General features: G+C 39.9%; 1 protein-coding gene across 1 annotated transcript in view; it reads left to right on the forward strand.

Moving 5' to 3' along the window:
- The window catches only part of plch1 (phospholipase C, eta 1), a 117,165-nt gene that overhangs the window by 56,648 nt on the left and 40,602 nt on the right, over positions 1 to 19,915 (forward strand). The window contains exons 4-9 of the mRNA XM_041796034.1: positions 5,239 to 5,482; positions 5,748 to 5,877; positions 10,761 to 10,931; positions 11,529 to 11,622; positions 16,151 to 16,354; positions 18,754 to 18,874. Coding sequence (XP_041651968.1) covers positions 5,239 to 5,482; positions 5,748 to 5,877; positions 10,761 to 10,931; positions 11,529 to 11,622; positions 16,151 to 16,354; positions 18,754 to 18,874 — 964 coding nt within the window. The remainder of the gene's footprint in view (positions 1 to 5,238; positions 5,483 to 5,747; positions 5,878 to 10,760; positions 10,932 to 11,528; positions 11,623 to 16,150; positions 16,355 to 18,753; positions 18,875 to 19,915) is intronic.

The raw sequence follows: 19,915 nt of genomic DNA on the forward strand, positions 1-19,915 counted from the left end.
CATGGCCCTGGAGATTTTCTGTTCACCATAAAACAGAAAGCAGAATTTTCAGGGGCTTATGATACATGGAAAGCAATGAAACTTGGCAAAAAATTCTCATTAGCATGCTGACATAATTGATATGATGTTTGCTGGTGGGCGTGGCCTATTGGATCAATGCCCCCCCCAAAAAACATGGCGTATTTTAGGGGTCGTATTTCAACAAACTTGTCCAAGGGATTTTATTGGATTGACTCCAGAATTTTTTTGCATAAACTAGACCACCTGGAGATCTAAAGTTATCAAAACTGTGACATTTCACCATGGGGCAGGGCTGTAATAGGGGCCTGATTTCACACTAATTTTGGTATGTTTTTTGCATTAAAAATAACTCAATAATGCCATATAACTTTATTAGTGCTTATGTCAATCATCACCAAATGTCATGGATGATCACACATTGGTTCTGAATATATCCATGCATCAACATCATTACTTTGTCACAGCCCCCCCTTCTGCCAGTCAAACATTTACTCCATTGATTTTTGATATGTGTTTTATGGTTTGCCACAAAAAAATCAGTCCCTATACATCATTCATCCTATGTCTACAGTATACAGCCCCCATGACCCTGAATGGGATATTATAGATAACTGATGAATGGATTTCCACCCTTCTCCTCTGAACTGCCACAGTCGGTAATCAGTACTGCACTCTTGTTTTCAATCCCACCATCACCCCAGCATCCACCTGCTTAGATGGGGGTTTGAGGCACTGTCTCATCATCCCTTAAATTCTGCATGTAAAATAAATCTGCGAGGAGTGATATGACCAGAGACCAGACATCCATCACAAACTATAGACTGCTGCTGCAATCAATGTTTTCAACTGTTGCAACTTTAGTTGTCTGACTGAAATATAATCATATTTTATTGATGCAAAGAAAGACTTTGGTGAATACACTGTAAGCATAAAAAAAAGAACTGTTTCCAAACCTTTAACACCCCACATTTATTAGAAATAATCTGAAATAACTCTTCATTCTTCCAAAATAATAAAACAGTGCTTTTCATTTGGTACCATGTATGATTTTAGAAAGCACCCTGAGGATTGCCTTTACCTCCTATCACCTTTTCCCTGCAGAGTCTCCTGATATTCTAAAACTGTAGGCAGCCTCACTGCTGTCACTGAGGGGATTCAGAGCCCACTCAAACATCAGTGTCACTTTTTAACTCCTCTGGCTTTCTATATCAGCCTACTGACGCAAACATCTGTGCCTCAGTAGGTTGGTGGTCCTGCATCTACATATGTAAAAATGGCAGTTTGTGTTTGTGTGCTCCTATGATAAGCCTCTCTGATCCGCTCCATTGAGATGATTAAGAGAAAACACAGCAGCTGCCCAGTTCTGTCTTAAAATACATGTTTGTGCTATCTGTCTGAGCAGCAGCATCAAAATGAGGGCCCTGTATTGTTTCTCTCTGTTGAAGCAGAATTCCATAGATGTGATTATGTAAAAGGATGTTTTTTTGAAAATGGATGTCAGTAATTTTGGAATGGATTTTGGCTCGGTTTTTATGAGTTTGTTTAGGTAATAAATTGATCAAATCTTTGTATCAAAGATTATATAATCAGTTGGTAATACTTCTTAAAAACTCAATGTTCTTTGTTCTGGGTAAACATGCATTTATAATGGGCTCCAAAATATAGAGCCAGACAGTTACGGGCTATTTTTCTCCTCTAACAAAGAAATGGATCATAAATGGCAGTCCACACTCCAATCTCATTAAACCACAATGGTCTCTGATGCCTTCAGGAACTGCTTTCTCTGCTTATTTTGGCAAATGATGGAGCTCAGCAGAAAGTGCTTCTGTGTTGGTTATTTGTTGCTCATATACCTGACTGGTTAATTTGCTTTCTCTGTTCCTCTGACAGTATTGTGTATTGAGAAAAATCATGCATATATTAAAGGTCAGAGCTGATGTTTTGTTGTGTTTCTCATGGTCAGCAAATAGTTAGAAAAGACCAAACCCAACATTGTTAAATTCAGTTGTTCATATTTTCTGACTCTCAGTCACTAATCATTGATCTGCTCAGGCTCCTCTTGTGTCCTCCCTCTGGCTTCTGACATCTCTTCATTAGTGCATGTTCATATGAGGTTGTGTTTATCCATGCTTATTTAGGTTTCCTTTGCCCATTTATCAAGACTAATATGACTGCATTGATATTCACCTTCTTAAAGTCAATGTTTAGTAGATGCATATTTGGCTACAATCCCAGCACTGAGTCTGTATGGGTAGCTTTCAGTCAGGCTTGCACATCTGGAAACTGCAGTTTTACTCCATTTCTCTTTGCAAAACAGCTCAGACTTTGCCAGGTTGCACAATGATCGGGTGTTAACAGCCCTTTTCAAATCTAACCACAAACTCTCTGTTGGATTGAGGTCTGGGCTTTGACTTATCCACTCCAGTCACCTTGTTGTCTTTTTAAGTGTAAGTGAACCCCCGGCTAAGAGCTAAGTCCGCCCACTTCTGTAATCCAAAAAATGCCCAGAAAGTGAGCAGTTTGGTTCTGAGAGGAGGGAGGGGAAAAGGACGGGGTTTTCCAGTTGAGGCGGGAGTGACAGCGATGTCCCCTTGTCAGAGAAAGACACAGAGTCCCACAACACTGCTGCCTCATAGCAATCTTTTAGAGTGGAGGAGATTTCGCCTCTAGAGTCCCCTGTAGTGTGGTGACAGACCGTGGTGGTCCTGAGCACTACCTGTTCGGGTCGTTTGCTCCAGCAGCGGCGTTACTACAGCCGGAGCTCTCAGAGCCGAAGCAGTGCAGGAGAGGATGGGAGTGGTCTCTGAATGGGAAACTCAGTTAGAGGTGGTAACACGCTACCTTTTATATAGAGTTTGTGACGTAGAAACCTACCGATGGTGGGTTTTTACGTCACATAAGCCCCACCTTTTCAGAAAAAAAATTTCAAGGCAGATGTCCATTTTAACTAATTAAAAGCTGTAAAATCCAGATTTTTATCAGTTTAGTACAAATTTCAGCTATAACACCAACACTAATGTGTTTTATTATAGTTCAGTAAATTACCTCAGTGTACAGATGAAAAAGTGTTCTCTACCTCTTTAACTATTTCTGTGCAGCCCTTCGCTGTAAGCTTCGACCCATTGTCTTCCTGGAAAATAAATCTTCTTGCAAGCCGTTGTTCTCTTGCAGACTGAATAAGATTGTCCTCCAGACTTTTCCCATATTTTGCCACATTCATTTTGTCCTCTGCCTTAACAAGCCTTCCAGGGCCAGCTGGTAAGAAGCATCCCCACAGCATGATGCTGTCACCAATGTGCTTTCAATGCGGATGGTGTTTTTGTGGTGATCTGCAATGTTTGGTGTCCGCCAAACGCAAGGTCTTGTCTGTTGCCCGTAAGGAACCATTTTGGTGTCATCAGAATGAAGAACTGTCTTCCACTTGATCATGGTGTCTCCTACATGCCTTTTGATGAAGCTTGTGACTCCTTCAGAGTTGTCATAGGTGTCTTGGTGGCCTCTCTCACTAGTCTCCTTCTTGCATGGTCACTCAGTTTGTGAAGACAGCCTGATCTAGGCAGATTTACACATGTGCCATATTCCTTCAGTTTCTTGATGATGGATTTAACTAAACTCTGGGGGATGTTTAGTGCCTTGGAATTTCTTTTTTTATCCATCCCCTGACTTAAACTTTTCAATAACCTTTTGTCTGAGTTGCCTGGAGTGTTCTTTTGTCTTCATAGTGTTATGGTAGCCAGGAATACTGATCAACCAGTGACTTGACCTTCCAGACAGAGGCACTTGAGACACATTGACTGCACTAAGGGGATCCCCATTTCACTAATTGTCAGACTACTCGCACCAATTACCTAAACCTCTGTTGAATTAAGTCAGTCAGTTTAAAAAGAGATGAATTTTGTGCAGACACTTTTTACATCACATTTTTTGTATAATTACAAATTGCTTTTCAATTTGGTATCAAAGAAGTTTTTTTTTTTATCAAAAAGGCTGAATTATATTAACCTTGTTGATTTTTAAAAGCAATAAAAGAGTAAAACATCCAAGGGGGTAAATACTAAAATGTTTTCTACTGAATTTTAAAGCATTCAGGGAAGAGAAACAAACTATATTTTATTTATTGACCTCCACAAGCCAACCATGTAGACCAATAGGCAGCAAGAGCCATGAAATCACTGGGTCATTTGGAAACCTCTCCTCTCTGGGGTTTCATCCAATTGGTCCCATGGCACCCCAGGAAGACTACAGTGAGCTCTGGCTCCTCAGGACCACTCCTCTCCAGTCACCACACAAAGACGTAATCCATCTTACCTATCCTACTACATGGCAATACATCCTTAACAGCACAGCCACCTTCAGCAGACCCAGGCTCCAAACATCCAAAGCAGTGACAACACCAATACTGACTACATCATACCCTATAAGTAATATGTAATTATCCACTAATTCATTATTTGGTAATTGGCGTATTTTTGAGCTGGACATTTTGATAATAAATATTCTGGTAAAAAATAAAAATGCATATTGTTTATAGGTACCTTTCATAGCACTCAAGATCACCTTACAAAGCAAAGTTAAAACAACATGCAAAAATTTGAGGTATAAATGTATAAACTAAACAAATAAAACACTGAGCAAGGTAAACTGATCCCTTCACCTCCTGACCAAATCTGGTTACTGGTGCAGAGAGAATGAAAAGATGACCATGGCCAAAAAGCTACACATGATGGTCAGGTTTTATACTATCTACTGTACATGTTTTGCGGTTTATTAAGAAAATGTCTGTTAGACCAGCAGTTCTTTACCTTTTTAAGCCATAACCCCTTGAAATAACACCTTTGGGTTTCATGGCCCCCATATTAACTGATGTGTAGGTCTATCACATAGCATACCTCAGCACACTGCCAGTGAAAAACAGACCTGTAAGCCAAATAATATGACTTGTATGGGCCCTGTAATGTCAAAATTACCACTGGCCAAAATTATGACATTCATACATAATTTTCTTTTTGTTTATTTTTGTTAGAAAGGACAAAATACAGTCACCATTGTATTAGAGAGTTTATCATCAAGTACAACATAATAGAACTACTTTGAACATTGTGACTCAAGTGAATTGGTATTAGATTTACCTGAAAATTGATCAAAATAAATAATTTCTTGTCATTGCTTATCTCATAACTAGTCTTGCTTTTCCCCTCCCTGACCTCTCTCTGTCAGTCACCATCGATTCACTCTACAAAGTGACAGAAGGCGGCCAATCAGACATCTTCCACCGGCATGCAGACGGCAGCTTCGACCCAACCTGCTGTTTCACTGTGTACCATGGAAACCACATGGAGTCCCTCGACCTGGTGACATCAAACGCAGAAGAAGCCAGAACCTGGATCACCGGCCTGCGCTACCTGATGGCTGGGATCAGTGACGAGGACTCGCTGGCCAAACGGCAGCGTACGCACGACCAATATCCTTTAAAGCAGGATGAAAGAAGCATACACTGACTGTGCCTGTCCTAACTTTATTTGGAGAAGACTAAGCTTGTTGTCTGTTATTTATTTTGAGTGATTTTACTCAGCTTAGAGGTGCCACGTTAAAATTTGATTTTCAAGAGATTCTGGAGGTTTTATACCTACTTGTATCAGCTGAAACATCAGGTAAAAAAATCATACTTAATTTTATTTTGTTTCATGCAAACATACATGTGCTAAATTCTCCTTAATGTGTGTGACGTGGCTGAAGCAGACATTTGAGGAGGCCGATAAGAACGGGGACGGTCTCTTAAACATTGAGGAGATCTACCAACTTCTTCACAAGCTGAATGTGAATCTGCCTCGAAGGAAGGTCAAACAAATGTTCCAGGTCAGGATATGATAATGTTTCACCTCATTATCTGCTTCTAACATTTATGCTTTTACTTCAAACATTGACACTGTACAGTAAATCTTACCATGGTATTTGCAGCACATGGACTTATCCAATAACATTCAAAAGCATTACCACACATACAGTATATCAGTCCTTGCTTTCATGTCAGCCAAGAATATCATAAATATTGAGCATCACTGATGTAAAACCAGTGTTGCATTTTTTATTTTTCTGTGCATTTGTTAAATTCAAATAAATGTGCGAGGAATATTTCACGTTATTACATGAGGGAGACACTTTTAGAAAAAACTTTTGGGAAAAGATGGAGGCATGTAAGGAGAGAGCTACTTCAATATTTAAAACAGAAGCCGGAATTATACCAGAAATCCACTTTTAGTGCTTCCCCACTTTTCTAAAGTGTGTTATAGCAGGCAGTAACAAAATACTGTGCTTTCTCACACTATCATTGACAGTGACAGTATCACCAGCTCACTTATTCTTGATTCCCTCTAATTCTTTTTGACTACAAGCAAGATGTAAGAAAAGAGTAATTTCAGAAGTAAAGTCTGATGGACAACCAGCACTAAAAGGCAGGTAATGCACTGGTGGCAGAGTGAAACCCCAGCTAAGCTGCAACAAGGCAGCAAAAACAATCTTGGAGAGGCTTAATGTTCACCTGGAAGTATGCAGGCAGAGCAGAGAAGACTTAAGGGGCAGCAGGTGTGGAAAAAACTCTCTGGTTGGGGAATATGGTCTGGTGATAAGGTTAGGAAATGGGTCTGCAACTACAGATTAAGGCAGTCATGTATTACAATAAGGTAATGAAAGTATCAGACCTACAAGGGAGGCGGGGCTCATTGTGGTTAAACTTCTGTTTAGGGTAAGGGCAAGGATACCAAAAGCTGAGTAAACACTAACACTAACAAAAGTAGTTTATGTAGCTCCATTAGCTACATTGATAACATAGCTAAAAATAAGCTCACAAAGCACACTGATATCTATACAAACAAAGCAATGAAGCTAACATAAGCAAGCTACATAGCTATCTATGTAGATAATCTGTACATTATCTGCGGATCAGCCATAGATGATCCAGCCAATCCGTGAACCTGCTTGGCTAGAAGTGGTAGAAATCGGATAGGTCACCTTAACAGCCACTCCAAGATCCCATTTAGACCTTGCATTCATGTAGATTAACCTCTGTTTTTGTTATTCTGATACCAAGTGGTAATCCTTATTGATTGGTGTGTATGTGCCACAATGAGGACTAGGATGCCTTTAAAGACAGTGGTTTAGTAATGTAGATGCAAAACCTCTCAGCACACATTAGGCTTTATACTGATACTTGCTGTTAACTGTGCAGCAAGTTTCAGTCATAATAGCCATGTGTATCCCCGGTTTCAGTTTGACATGTTGGCTGTGCATACCATTAAAAATTACCACAACATGTGGACTAAATATTTAGTTTACATGTGTGGTAGAGGCAGTGTAAGTTTTGAATACAAACCGTTAAACCAAGTCCACAATTCTCCTCATATGTATGATGTTTTATTGTCTCTTAACAGAGATAAACCTGCCTGTCAAACCAGCTGGGACAGTTGAAGTGATTTGTAGAAGTCACCTGTAAAAATAATGAAAATAAGATTGGTGTTGCAGTTCAAAAAGTGACTGTGTAAACAGGTGACTTACAGCCCAATGCAACCATGGCTTTTTGACTCAGCTGTTTAAAAACATGTTTATTTCAAAATGAGGGAGAAACACTGTTAAATAGGTGCTACTAGCCACTTAGCTTGGCTAATTTGCCCCATTCTGCCAGCAGCCTCACTGCACATAGGATGCAGAATAAACCTAGCCATGTTAGCCTAAAAGCTACTGAAATGATGCATGGGTGAGTGAGTTTTGATTGCAGGTCATTACTGAAGGCTTATTTAAATGCATAGTGTGAATGCCATACTAAAGTGCAGTCAGCTTGGTATCCAAATGCCTAACGACCAGTTATGCAGACTGCAAACAGGGCCCAAAGATCTTTAATGATGATTTGCCTTCAGAGACAGTCAGAGACATAATGCGTTAAAATCAACTATCTCAGTGACATTACAACAAGTTACTAGTAGATTTCCTTGCATTTAAGTATGAACTGTTTTCCTTTATTACAACTTACTACAAATCTGGACATACATTTTAAGGACAAAAATATTGGCCACATCTGTAAATTATTGAATTTAGGTGTTTTAATCATTCCCACTGTTACAGGTGTATAAAATCAAACACCTAACCATGCAGTCTCAGTTTGCAATGCTATGCTTCCAACTTTGTGGCAAAGTTTGGGGAAGGCCCTTTTCTATTCCAACATGACTGTGCCCCAGTGCTCAAAGCAAGGACTGTAAAGACATGGTTTGATGAGTTCAGTGCGGAGGGACTTGACTGGCCCACACAGCTCCCGGACCTCTACCCCGTTGAGCACAAACTGAAACTGAATGAACTGAAACATATATGGAGGCATGCAAAATCTATAGAGTACTTTAATTCTATTAGTTCTAGTACCAGTAGGTATGATGTATAGAGACAGGCAGGGTGAATAAATGTTAGTCATTCCAGTTTGAAAACATCAGGCTTTGCCCTGATTTCCTGGCATTGACATTTAATGCATTTTTAGCCTTACTTTTTACTCTTTCTTCAGCTGTCAAAGGCAATCTAAATAATGAATCCTTTAAAATTTGAACACAGAATGACCTGTTTATTACATTTGATAATCTATCATTAAGAGTCAGTTCAGTGATTTTACTGTTTATTTCTCCCTAATGGACTAATTTGTAATTTTACAGCAAAAATTACATACGCTCTGTGTTTGGATTCCAGGGAAAAATCATTAATTCATCACTTCCCATTTAAGCATTGGCAGATGGCTGCATGTCAGCCGGAACAGCTTGTGCAGTTGCTTAAAATATCCTGAAACGTCTTTGTTTTCCATCCATGCATTTCTGATCAAGTCCATCACAGTGATTTATCCTGCTGGTTTTGTGCACATTCTGTCTGTGATCGCATCCCCGTTGCCCACAGCGAGCTCATTACGAGACTGTGATGGAAACATTAGCTGGTATTATTAGATTTGGTGTGGAGTGGAATGGGTCCCCGTGAGATCCAGGTAATATGAGACGAGGGATCCCAGTGAACAGGGTGCAGGATAAAAACAGCAGTGAGCCTAACTGAGCATGTCCTAAGGCAACATTTAGTCAGATAGGAGGGTAGGAAAGAAGAGATCAGGTAGAGCGTTTCATGTGAGTGTGGTGTTTGTGCTGCTTGTGTTTGCATTGATTTGAAAGAAACAAGGGGTGGAGAAAATTTGCAGACACATGTACAATGTTTCTAACACCCATGCCTTTACAGTTGACTATAAATCTTAGTTGTGGAGGTTTGCATTGACCAAGATATTAGGAGGGCTGATACTGACTCATCACTTCCAGTAATTATTGGTTTGGGGCTGTAGCATTATTTTCAGACTAAATCACCATGAGGCATCACCTCATTCATTCAGCTTGAACTGGCTGTTTGTAATCTAGTTTCTTGTTAGGAAAAGAGTCATTTTATTTTGCTTTGCCTTCAGCAAACTCATTCATTGTCCCATCATTTGCAGTAGCTGCCATACACTGCTGTAAAATGATTTCACATAGAAAAAGTCATTTCTGTGTCAATTTAGGAAAACTAATTCAGATTTTTCAGTCTCATTCAAAATTATTCATTTGTCATTTTTATGTTCACACTTTCCAGGCACAGCTGGCTGCTAGTGCTTCACTGTAAAACATCTATAAAAAGTAGTTACCCCCTTGATATTTTACACTGTTACCGAATCCATAATGGTCAATTTAATTGGGTTTTTTTTTTTTTTGACAAAAAACATCTCCATCTCCAAAAGGTACTGTATGTGGGAGACTTCATGGTCAAGTGGAAGAAAGTTCTTTAGTCTGATGAGACCAAAATGGGGCTTTTGGCCATCAGACAAGATGCTATGCAAACTGTACATCACCACAAACACACCATCACAATTATGAATCACAGTGGTGGCAGCATCATGCAGTGGGGATGCTTCTCAGCAGCTGATCCTGGAAGGTTTGTTAAGGTAGAGAGTAAAACAAATGTGGCAAAATGTAGGAAAAGCCTGAGGGACAATCTTTTTCCTTCAGCTAGAGGACTACTGTTTGGGAGAAGATTTATTTTCCAGCAGAACAATGACCTGAAGCATACAGCGAAAGCTACACAGAAATAGTTTAAAGACACAAAGTGATTGTTCTGGAGTGGCCGAGTCAAAGCCCAGACCTCAGTCCAAAAGAGAATTTGTGGCTGGACTTGAAAGGGCTGTTAATGCTTGGTCCCTGTGCAGCCTGACAGACCTTGAGCAGTTCAGCAAAGAAGAATAGAGTAAAACTGCAGTTTCCAGATGAGCATGCCTGATTGAGTCCTATCAACACGGACTCAGTGCTATGATTGCAGCCAAAGGTGCATCTACTAAATACTGACTTGAAGGGGTTGAATATTTATGCAGTCATCTATTTTACTTTACATATTTTTATTTCATTGGCATTACTTAGAAATCTGTTTTTGATTTGATATTAAATAGTTTTATTCTGTTAAAACAGCTGATTATATTGACCATGATTGATTTATAAATCAATTAAAGGGTCAAACATCTAATGGGGTGAATACTCTTTAAAGAAACTGTATATACCACTCTGTTCTGATCAGCTGTTTAAAGGACAGAGGTTTAATTGGAGTGAGATTGGAGTGAGACTAATTAATGTAAGCCTTAAATTCACATTGACATGCACTTTGTCTGAAAATACAAGTTTGAGAATCATGTAATGATTCCTTTGCCCTCACAGGAAGCTGACACAGACGACCAGCAGGGCACGCTGACGTACGAAGAGTTCTCCGTCTTCTACAGGATGATGTCAATGAGACGAGACCTGTTCCTGCTTATGATGGCGTACAGCGACAGGAAGGACCACCTGACGGCCGAGGAGCTGGCCAACTTCCTGCGCAATGAACAGAAGGTCAGTGATGACGCTGATCTCAGGCTTGATCCAGTAAAATGTCCCTGCTAGAGATGTTAAAGACAACTTTTTATGATGAGATGTCAAAAATACTGTCTCCCAAATCAAGCATTTCAATTTGAGATGCTGTCTCAGTGAAGGCATTGCTTTTGCTCTCTTTAGTCTAACTTTGTAAAACTCTGTCTGTGCGCTCTCTGTCTCCAGAGAAATCTGCTCCACTAAGCCAATCTATCACTCCCAAAATCGGTTTTCCTTCCGGGAGCTCCTTTTCTTTTTCCTTACAGTTTCTTCTTTGCCATTTTTTCCTTGTGGCGTTTCCTTTGTGTTTCTGGCATGCTCTCTCTCTCTCTCTTACATAACAAATGGCTCGTTTTTTTTTTCATGCTGTGTTTGCTGTCTCTCGCCTGTCTTGCTTGCAGTTAACACTGTTCTCAGACATGCCTGCTTGACATAGATGATTAATTAAACAGCAATATTAATGTGTTACAGGAATAGGAAATTATTGCAACCTAATTAGCATTCAAAATGGGATTAATTCATTGTAATTAACTACCTGTCAAAGACTGAACATGTCTTTAATTGAATTTTGCTCTACAGATAACCAATGTGACTCCAGAATACATGGCAGAAATCATCGACAAGTTTGAAATGTCGGATGAGTATAAACAAAGAGGCGTCATGGGGATTGAAGGTAATTTCTTCTATTTCTTTTTGCCCTCTCTTTTTTCTCCTCTATGGATTTGTCATGGAATAATAATTGAGTTGAGCTTACTGAAATTAACATAATTATATGTGTATTTTTCTGAAAACACAATCAGATATTCATGGAGTTTAAACGATTTACATTATTTTAGGAGGCTTAAGCTTATGGGACATAAGCATGTGCTTGTAATAAATGGCAGTTCTTCACCCTTTTACAAGCACTGAATAAAATGCACAGTGTGGATGTGATTAATGATTAAGCTTTCAATATTCAAATGTGTCATCTAGAGAGCCCTAAGAAAGCTCCATTAGTCTGATACCCATTTATTATCAGCATTAAGGTTGTTAATAATTTTTGAACGTTAATTTGAAAATGATTTCTGTTACCAGTTTTTAAACTTAAATTCAGTTCTCTTTTATGTGATTTTCAAAGAGCTTATTGAACGATCAGACAGAATTCCCCTGGAGCTTTTATTTAGAAATAACAGAGCTGAATAAAAGTAAATCTAAATGTTTCTATTACTTGAAAACTTCTCAACAGATTTTTGGTTGAACACTGTAAACACTCATTTACACTCTGTTAACATTTTCTCTCACGTTTGCCCGACATTTGACTTCTTTTACCTGATAAAAACAACTATTCTATCTATAAAAAAGATATTTTTATTACACAATACCCAAAATTCATAAACAGTAAAGACAGTTGGAATATCAAAGTCCACAGTCACTGATTTAGTCGTGACTGAAAAGGCCTAGGCAGAAGAAAAATGCTTTAATGAACCTTTTCTACATTCTTATTAATTCAAGCTACAAGTCTCTAACCTGACATGCTAGCTAGACTGTTTTACTATCCATCGCAAATCTTGAAAAGCTCCAATCCACAATGTGTGTGCCAAACTGAGCGCTGTTCAGACCAATCAGCGTCATTTGAGGAGACTGAAGCGGTAGCTACATGCAGGGTGTAATTGTACTGTGAGCAGATGGCTTCCACTTAGTGTAGCTTTAGTGTAGCAGCAGTGTTATCAGAACTGGACCACAACTCTTTATATAATAAAGGGCGAAAAACAACACTGAAAGATTTTCATGGTGATAAAGCTGTGTTTGGTCTTCTGCCGAGCTGCTTGGGCATGGGTTTGTGATCGTTACAGGGGAAGTGAAACCTTCCATAGACAGCATTTGGAAAAGGGCAGAACTTTTGAAAAGAAAAACTCGTAGGGTGATTGGATGAAAGTTCTGTCCATCTTCTGCCATACTCGCACCGGCCCCTTTTTGCTGCTTGGCTACGTCACAACTCTGCCATGCCCGAAAGTAATGCCCCTCGACACTGATTGGTCCTGTCACTTTCTAACTGGGTCCAAACAGTGTGAGATGGGGCTCACTTTAAACCAGTAGTGATTAGCTTGGATGTAGCTGTAGAGAAGCAACAGTTTAATCAGACCTCGACCACATATCTTTATTAAAACAAGAGCAAAGAGCCACACAGTAAGCTCCTCGAGGCAGAGCGCACATTTTCGCTCTGCTCCTGATCAGCCATGGTGCAAGTTCTTCTTTGTTGATAGAAACAGCAGCGTTTGCCTATCCAGCTGCCTGGAGCAGAGCATGTGTACAACCTCCCTGTGTCCTGTTGCTCTGATTGGCCCATCATGACTGTGACAGACGAAACGTTCATCCAAAGTATATTCATGAAATATACCCAGGTAACAGTCCTGCAAAACCATCTGCTTTGCAAGGTTAACTAGCCTCCAGGAGTGCTATAAAACAGAAGATAAATTGCACTCATAAACCACCAAAATAGCTTTAAAACACGATTTTTTAACCTGAATTTGACATTTTTTAAATTCTTATTGAGCCCATTCCAATTTTAACCCAAACAGAAAAAATCACGTTTCCTTTTAAACCCTTTTTAATGTTTTCATGCTGTTAACTTTTGAACGACTCTCAAATCAAATCACATACTTTTTAGAACTTTGTACAGAGTGTAAACTGGACTTTGATTTGTTCACTACCCATTTTATTTTTTTTTTTTTTTTTTTTTTTTTTTTTAGCAAATTTATTGAAAAGAAAAAACTGATGTACCACACTACTGTCTATCCCAGCAGTGAAGCATGGTGGTGGCAGCATCATGCTGTGGGGGTGTTTTCAAGCAGCAGGAACTGGGAGACTGGTCAGGGTTAAGGGGAAGGCGAGTGGAACAAAGTACAGAGATACCCTCATTGAAAACTTGTTCTTGTAGCCCTCAAAACCTCAGACTGGGCCAAAGATTGACCTTCCAACGTGACAATGACCTTAAGCACACAGCAAAGACAACAGGAGTGGTTTAGGGAGAACTCTGTGAATGTCCTAGAATGGCCCAGCCAGATCCCTTACTTGAACCTGAGCAAAAATCTCTGGAGAGAGCTGAAAATGGCTGTCATGGACAATCCCCATCCAATGTGACTAGCTTTAGAGGATTTGTAAAGAAGAATGGCAGAAAATCCCCCAATCCAGGTGTGCAAAGCTTGTTGTGTCTTACTCAAAAAGATCTGAGGCTGTAATTGCTCCCAAAGGTGCTGCAACTAAGTTCTGATTAAAGGGTCTGAATATGTTTGTCACTGCTATATTTCAGTTTTTATTTTTAATAAATTTGCAAAAAAATCTAAAATTCTGTTTTCACTTGATATTATGAGGTACTAAATGTAAATTTGTAAAGAGAGAGAAAAAAATAATTTTAACAGTTGTAGCATCTGGCTGCAACATGACAAGAAAAAGGTGAAGAGTGTCTTGAATGCACTGTGACAATTTTCTTTATTTAACTGTGGATTTCTACCCCTGAAAAGACTGACTTGAAAGACTGAATACTGGCGATGAATATTTTTGTCTCATTGTCATTTGGAAGTGTTTATCTTAAGGTGTTTTAGATGTTTCAAATGTGACTGAAGTGTGAGCTAAACCAATAAACAGGAATGAGAATTAAGGAGAATAACCAGAGAGAGAAAATTGGGAAGTCAGAATGAGGGCCATGAAAACAAGCAAATGAGAGTGTGACAGAAAAAGAGGAGTGAGTATGGGGAGAGGCAATGGGAGGGTGGAGGAGGAGGGGTGCGACTAATCTTGGTGTTGGAAGCATGAAGGCTAACACTGTGTGTGTCTGACTGATCACACCAGTATGTCTGATGTCTACTCTGCACGCATGAAACGTGGGGGTTTCAACATGCATCGAGCATAGAGCCACATTAAGACTTCTATATGCAGTGTGATGAGCTCTTTCCTTTAGTATTTGGTCTTCATTATATATGTGACTGTATGTGATATCCAGTCTAGTCCTTCCAAGGATTCATGTCACAAAGCATACAATCTGGATCCAGCCATTGATAAGATTGCATGTCCAATATCATCACAGACTTCCCATAACAGAAATATCTCCCCAATATTTGCATCACATTTTTCCATTTCATCTCCACATTAACTGTCTGCTTCCTTTCCCTCCGTGGCTTATCTCCTGCTCTCGGTATTCCTGTCTCATTTCCTCTCCTCCGCTCTGGATGAAAAGATGCTTTCTTCCCCTTCAGTCCTCTTCATGCTGCAGCATCGAAATAAAGTTGGCTGTGCAAAGTGAATCCACCAGCTGGGTGGTTTCAAACCTCTCGACTCTGGTTTGAGTGTTCCTGTCTGTCCTCCTTTGCTTTATCCCCCACCCCCCCCAGACCAATCCACTTGGATGTAGAGATTTTGTACATGTCCCTATGAGAAGCCATTTAAAGGGGTGTAGTATGACTTGGCTGCTGGGAGTCCTCTTCATATTCTAGTCATTTTTTTTTGTCTTTGCTTGTAATGTGTTACCCCTTTATAGGTGTTTTCCAAATAGAGCTCATCAGTGTGGTTCCAGAAATAACAATCCTATTTATTTCCTCCATAGCAAATTTGATTATGAGCCATAGCTAGACATAACACAAGCTACCTGAGGGTGAAACGATGCTTCTGTTGTCATCATTAAAAAAAAAAGTGATGCTTCTCTGCCAAAAAATCCTTCACTCTTGAGTTTCTGATGTTTTGTGCCCAGGCTGGTCAGTCTTCCTCTCCACCTCGCACCTGAAGAGAGCAGTCAAACGCCACTTACAGCTTGGCACAACTTTGCATCATCACATTACGTGATGATTTTGCTTGTTAAGTGACCATCAGTTATATGCTACTAGTCACAATGGGAAAACAGTGAGTCCACTATATAGGGTATAATGATTGTCACTTATGGTTAAGACAGAACTGCAAAATGTCAAATTCAATATAAAGTTCTCTATAAAATGATTAGAGGGTGATTTTTGACACAGTTGTAGTTCATCTGATGCTGATGATACTTAAGATCCCTGATGGTAGGAGTACTTCTTTCAAAAAGGCTTTTATTTCTTTATTCTAGCTGCGTGTGTTTTCTCTGCACCAAGACACTAAAAACAGTGATAGTAAAAATAGTTGGCAGTAAAACTTTCTTCTTGCTCTTGGTTTTCAAGATGAATCGGTTTAACGATGATCTGTTTCCCCCTCAGGTTTCACAAGTTTCATGCGCAGTCCGACGTGTGACATTTTCAACCCTCTGCACCATGAGGTGAACCAGGACATGGACCAGCCTCTTAGTAACTACTTCATCGCCTCCTCTCATAACACGTACCTGACCGGAGACCAGCTCCTCTCACACTCCAAAACCGACATGTACGCTTGGGTGCTACAGTCTGGCTGCCGCTGTGTAGAAGGTAAGCGCGTGTACTTGCTTTAAAGTGTTGCCATGCAAGACTAATCAATTTGAACGTTTTAACAGAAGACAGTTTGACTTTGCATCGCAGAAGTCGCACACAGGTGTACATAAAGAAAGTAATTAAGATCAACGGCAATGAAGTTGCTTTGGTTTAAGCGCCGTGGTGTTGGTGTATGCTGTCACATTGTCACGCTGTCATGACTCACTGGGATTCTTTAATGAAGCTGAGCCCTCGTTAATGTAATTAGGAACACCTGTGTTTTTTTCTGTTAAGGCATGCTGTATGTACTGGAGGAGGGACCTGTTTTAATTGGACAAGTTTGATTTTACGAAGCTGCTGTGAGGAGCTTTCAGTTTGTGTTGATTTTGGTTGTTCCTGTTGACAAAACTGTACCTTTTATCTATTTGCTCCCCTGTCTTATACATATTTACCATGAATACCAGTGTATAAGAGACACTTTTAATATCTTTTTCATCTTAACAGTTAGCTGTGGTTTATATACCAAGGAGACTTATACCCTTATTAAGTACCATGACATGCAATGTTATTACAAGTGCGTCCAGCTGCCACTGCCATGCTGTGTGTGATATGTGTATGATACCTAGCGCAACAATTCACCTGATCATTGTGAATTTCAAGAGACAACTTCATGCTAAAATACATAGTGACAGACCAGAACAGTGGGGTTTTGCTCCACTTTTTAACCGCTTTTCTCCCTAGTAGGTCATAATCATGCATTTAAAGGAAACTGGTTGTATAATTGGCGCTACCAGGGGTCAGTACACAATGGTGTCCACTCTTGCTTGTTACCTGTCTCAACTGCACCCAACCCCCATGTCTATCTCTGCAGGTAGTAGGTCCACAGGGTGGAAGCTTCATGTTGTCTGTTCTGGCTGAGCTTGATCCAGCCACCAGACACTTACTGTCGTGCTACCCTGGGGGGCCGCCTTGGTTTCCCTTTTCTTGGCAAGGTAGCTCTAGACCAAATATTCTGATTCATGAGAATTTGTTGAATCGCTCTTTGTCTGGACCCTCCCCCGGGGGACCAGTTTGCCAATTAGGAGGCTCTTGGGGCTGACAACACAGCTCTCAGGTTCACATACAAACCCCTCCACCACAATAAGATGGCAGTTCTTGGAGGGACAACATTTTTTATTCATCGGTCAATCAATGTTGCAGCCCTCACCTATGGTCATGAGCTTTGGGTAATGACCGAAAGAATAAGATCAGGGATGCAAGCAGTCAAAATAAGATTCCTCAAGAGGGTGTTCGGATCCAGCCGTGGAGATAGGGTGAGGAGAGAACATCTAGAGGGGATCTCGAAGTCAAGCTGCTTCTCCTTCAAGTGAGATGGAAGGAGTAAGATGAGGTTGTATGGGCATCTGATTAGGATGTCACCTGGACGTCTCCCTGTTGAGGTCTTCCGGGCAAGTCCAACTGGGAGAAGACCCAAGGGCAGACCCAGAACTCGCTGGAGGGATAATATATCCCATCTTGGAGCACCTCGGAATCCCTTAGGAGGAAGTGTAAAACATTGGTGGGTAGAGGGGTGTCTGGGATGGAAGTATAATGTCAGTGTTACCATTACCGTTGAGTGCTGGTTTGACTGGAAATACTCCTCAGTAAGGACAAAAAGTGACAGGCAAAGAAGGGTAGAGAACAGGCTGCTGCTTATAAACTGGGGCAACTTCTATCCTGGAAGTTTTGTGTTTTGACAAAAAGTATAATCTGGAACTCTTTAAATTGTCAAATGTGTCTCTCATTGAAGAAATAAAGCAAAGCAGCTGCTTTGATAGCACACAGTCAAACTATCTATCTTACACCTACCACCTCTATCTTCACGTTGATGGTCTTGTTTGTTTTTTGGGTCATAACCAGACATCAGTATACATTTCTGTCTGTATTATATCCATCTCAAAACTCCTCATGGTTGCATTAAATTCCTACAACATCTGCAACATCTTTCATCTTAGAGCACATCAAACATTATCTCTTTGGTATTAAAAATCCCTCTATATATGCTTAATGCTGGAAATGAAAAGTAAAAAAACACATTTTTTTTCTAAATGTGTGTTTCTGTGTTCATATTTGCAAATTATATAGGATCAGAGATGCAGCAGTTTTCAAGGAAACCTCAAAACTTTCAAAGCACAGTTTTGCTAGTATGGATTTTATTTCCACTATCTTCTGTTGCAGAATAATTTAATACTACTTGTCAGGGGCGCCAAAATCAACACAAAATAAGTTACTCACAGGATCTTTAAGGTAATAATGAAATAGCTGATACAGAACAAAAAAATATTCACCAATATCTGAAGATAAAAGGTTAACAGAGCTGACTGTTGGAGCGTGCAGTGTTGTATTCATGCACCACCTCTTTTGTGTTTCCCCCACAGTGGACTGCTGGGACGGCCCTGAGGGAGAGCCGATGGTCCAACACGGCTACACCCTGACCTCCAAGATACCATTCAAGTTTGTCATCGAGACCATCAATAAATACGCCTTCATAAATAACCAGTGAGTCAAAGTTCCTCACAGCATGGGATGACATGAGATTGTTTGTGACATTTCATGGAAACGAGACACTTCCATTATCCCAAAGGTATTGTGTGGGGAGAAAATGGTTCAGAATGCCAAATAGAAATGACATTTTAGTTATTACTCTTTCAGTTTTCTCACACATAAACATGTGACTGAAACATCATTTTTTGTTGGCATTCTGTAGAGAAAGTAATAATCTTTCCTTCAGGAAAAACAGCGCATCATTTCTCAGTGTGTGTACAGAAACACTGAGATTTTAATACTGATTGTATGTCGTCCTCTGCTACGGAATTCTGCTCCCTTTCTGACCACTATGAGATAGAATCAGCCTTCTTTTTAAAACACAGCTGCAGCATTCCTTATAAAACTGAGTCTAAACTAGCAGCTGTAATGAAATGCATATAAATGAATCTGATTGAAGGTTTTCTTCGCAATGTTTCAACAAGAAAGTTGCAACATTTAAGGTTTGTGTTTTCCAGGGTGCACTCAGGGATTGCTGGCGGTAATTAGCACCTATTACTGAGCCATCTGTTAAGCAGCATTTCCTCTGGTTCCCTGAGGGGCAACTGTTTGTCTCAGCTGGGTCCAACAGTACCAAAACAAAGCAGGGAAAGATGCAGCTTCCTGCTGCTTTGGCTGCTTGCTTTAACATCTCTTGCAGCTCCTCATGATTACAGTGCCTGGTTTTAAAACCATTTCTTATTTAAAGGTGAAAGACAGTGCTGGAGTAGACTCAACTTATGTAATTATCCAGAAGCATCAGTGCATTTGGCAGTGGATAGTTTCACTAAATTATTAAGGTGGTGCATCATTTATGTAAGTCATTTTCCAGTTGTATACCTCTTGATGTTTTCTTTGTGAGCCTCTTTAATATCTCTTCCAGTAGAAACTCATTTAACAATAATGGCTCTATTTTCTTATCTGGTGAATAATAATTAAAACATTTTTCCTGAGCCTTTTCTGAGACACCACCTAATAAAAACTCCATAACTTTATAGATTCAAACATGATGTCGAT

The sequence above is a fragment of the Cheilinus undulatus genome, linkage group 2, assembly GCF_018320785.1.
Source record: "Cheilinus undulatus linkage group 2, ASM1832078v1, whole genome shotgun sequence".
In the NCBI taxonomy this organism is placed as follows: Eukaryota; Metazoa; Chordata; class Actinopteri; order Labriformes; family Labridae; genus Cheilinus; species Cheilinus undulatus.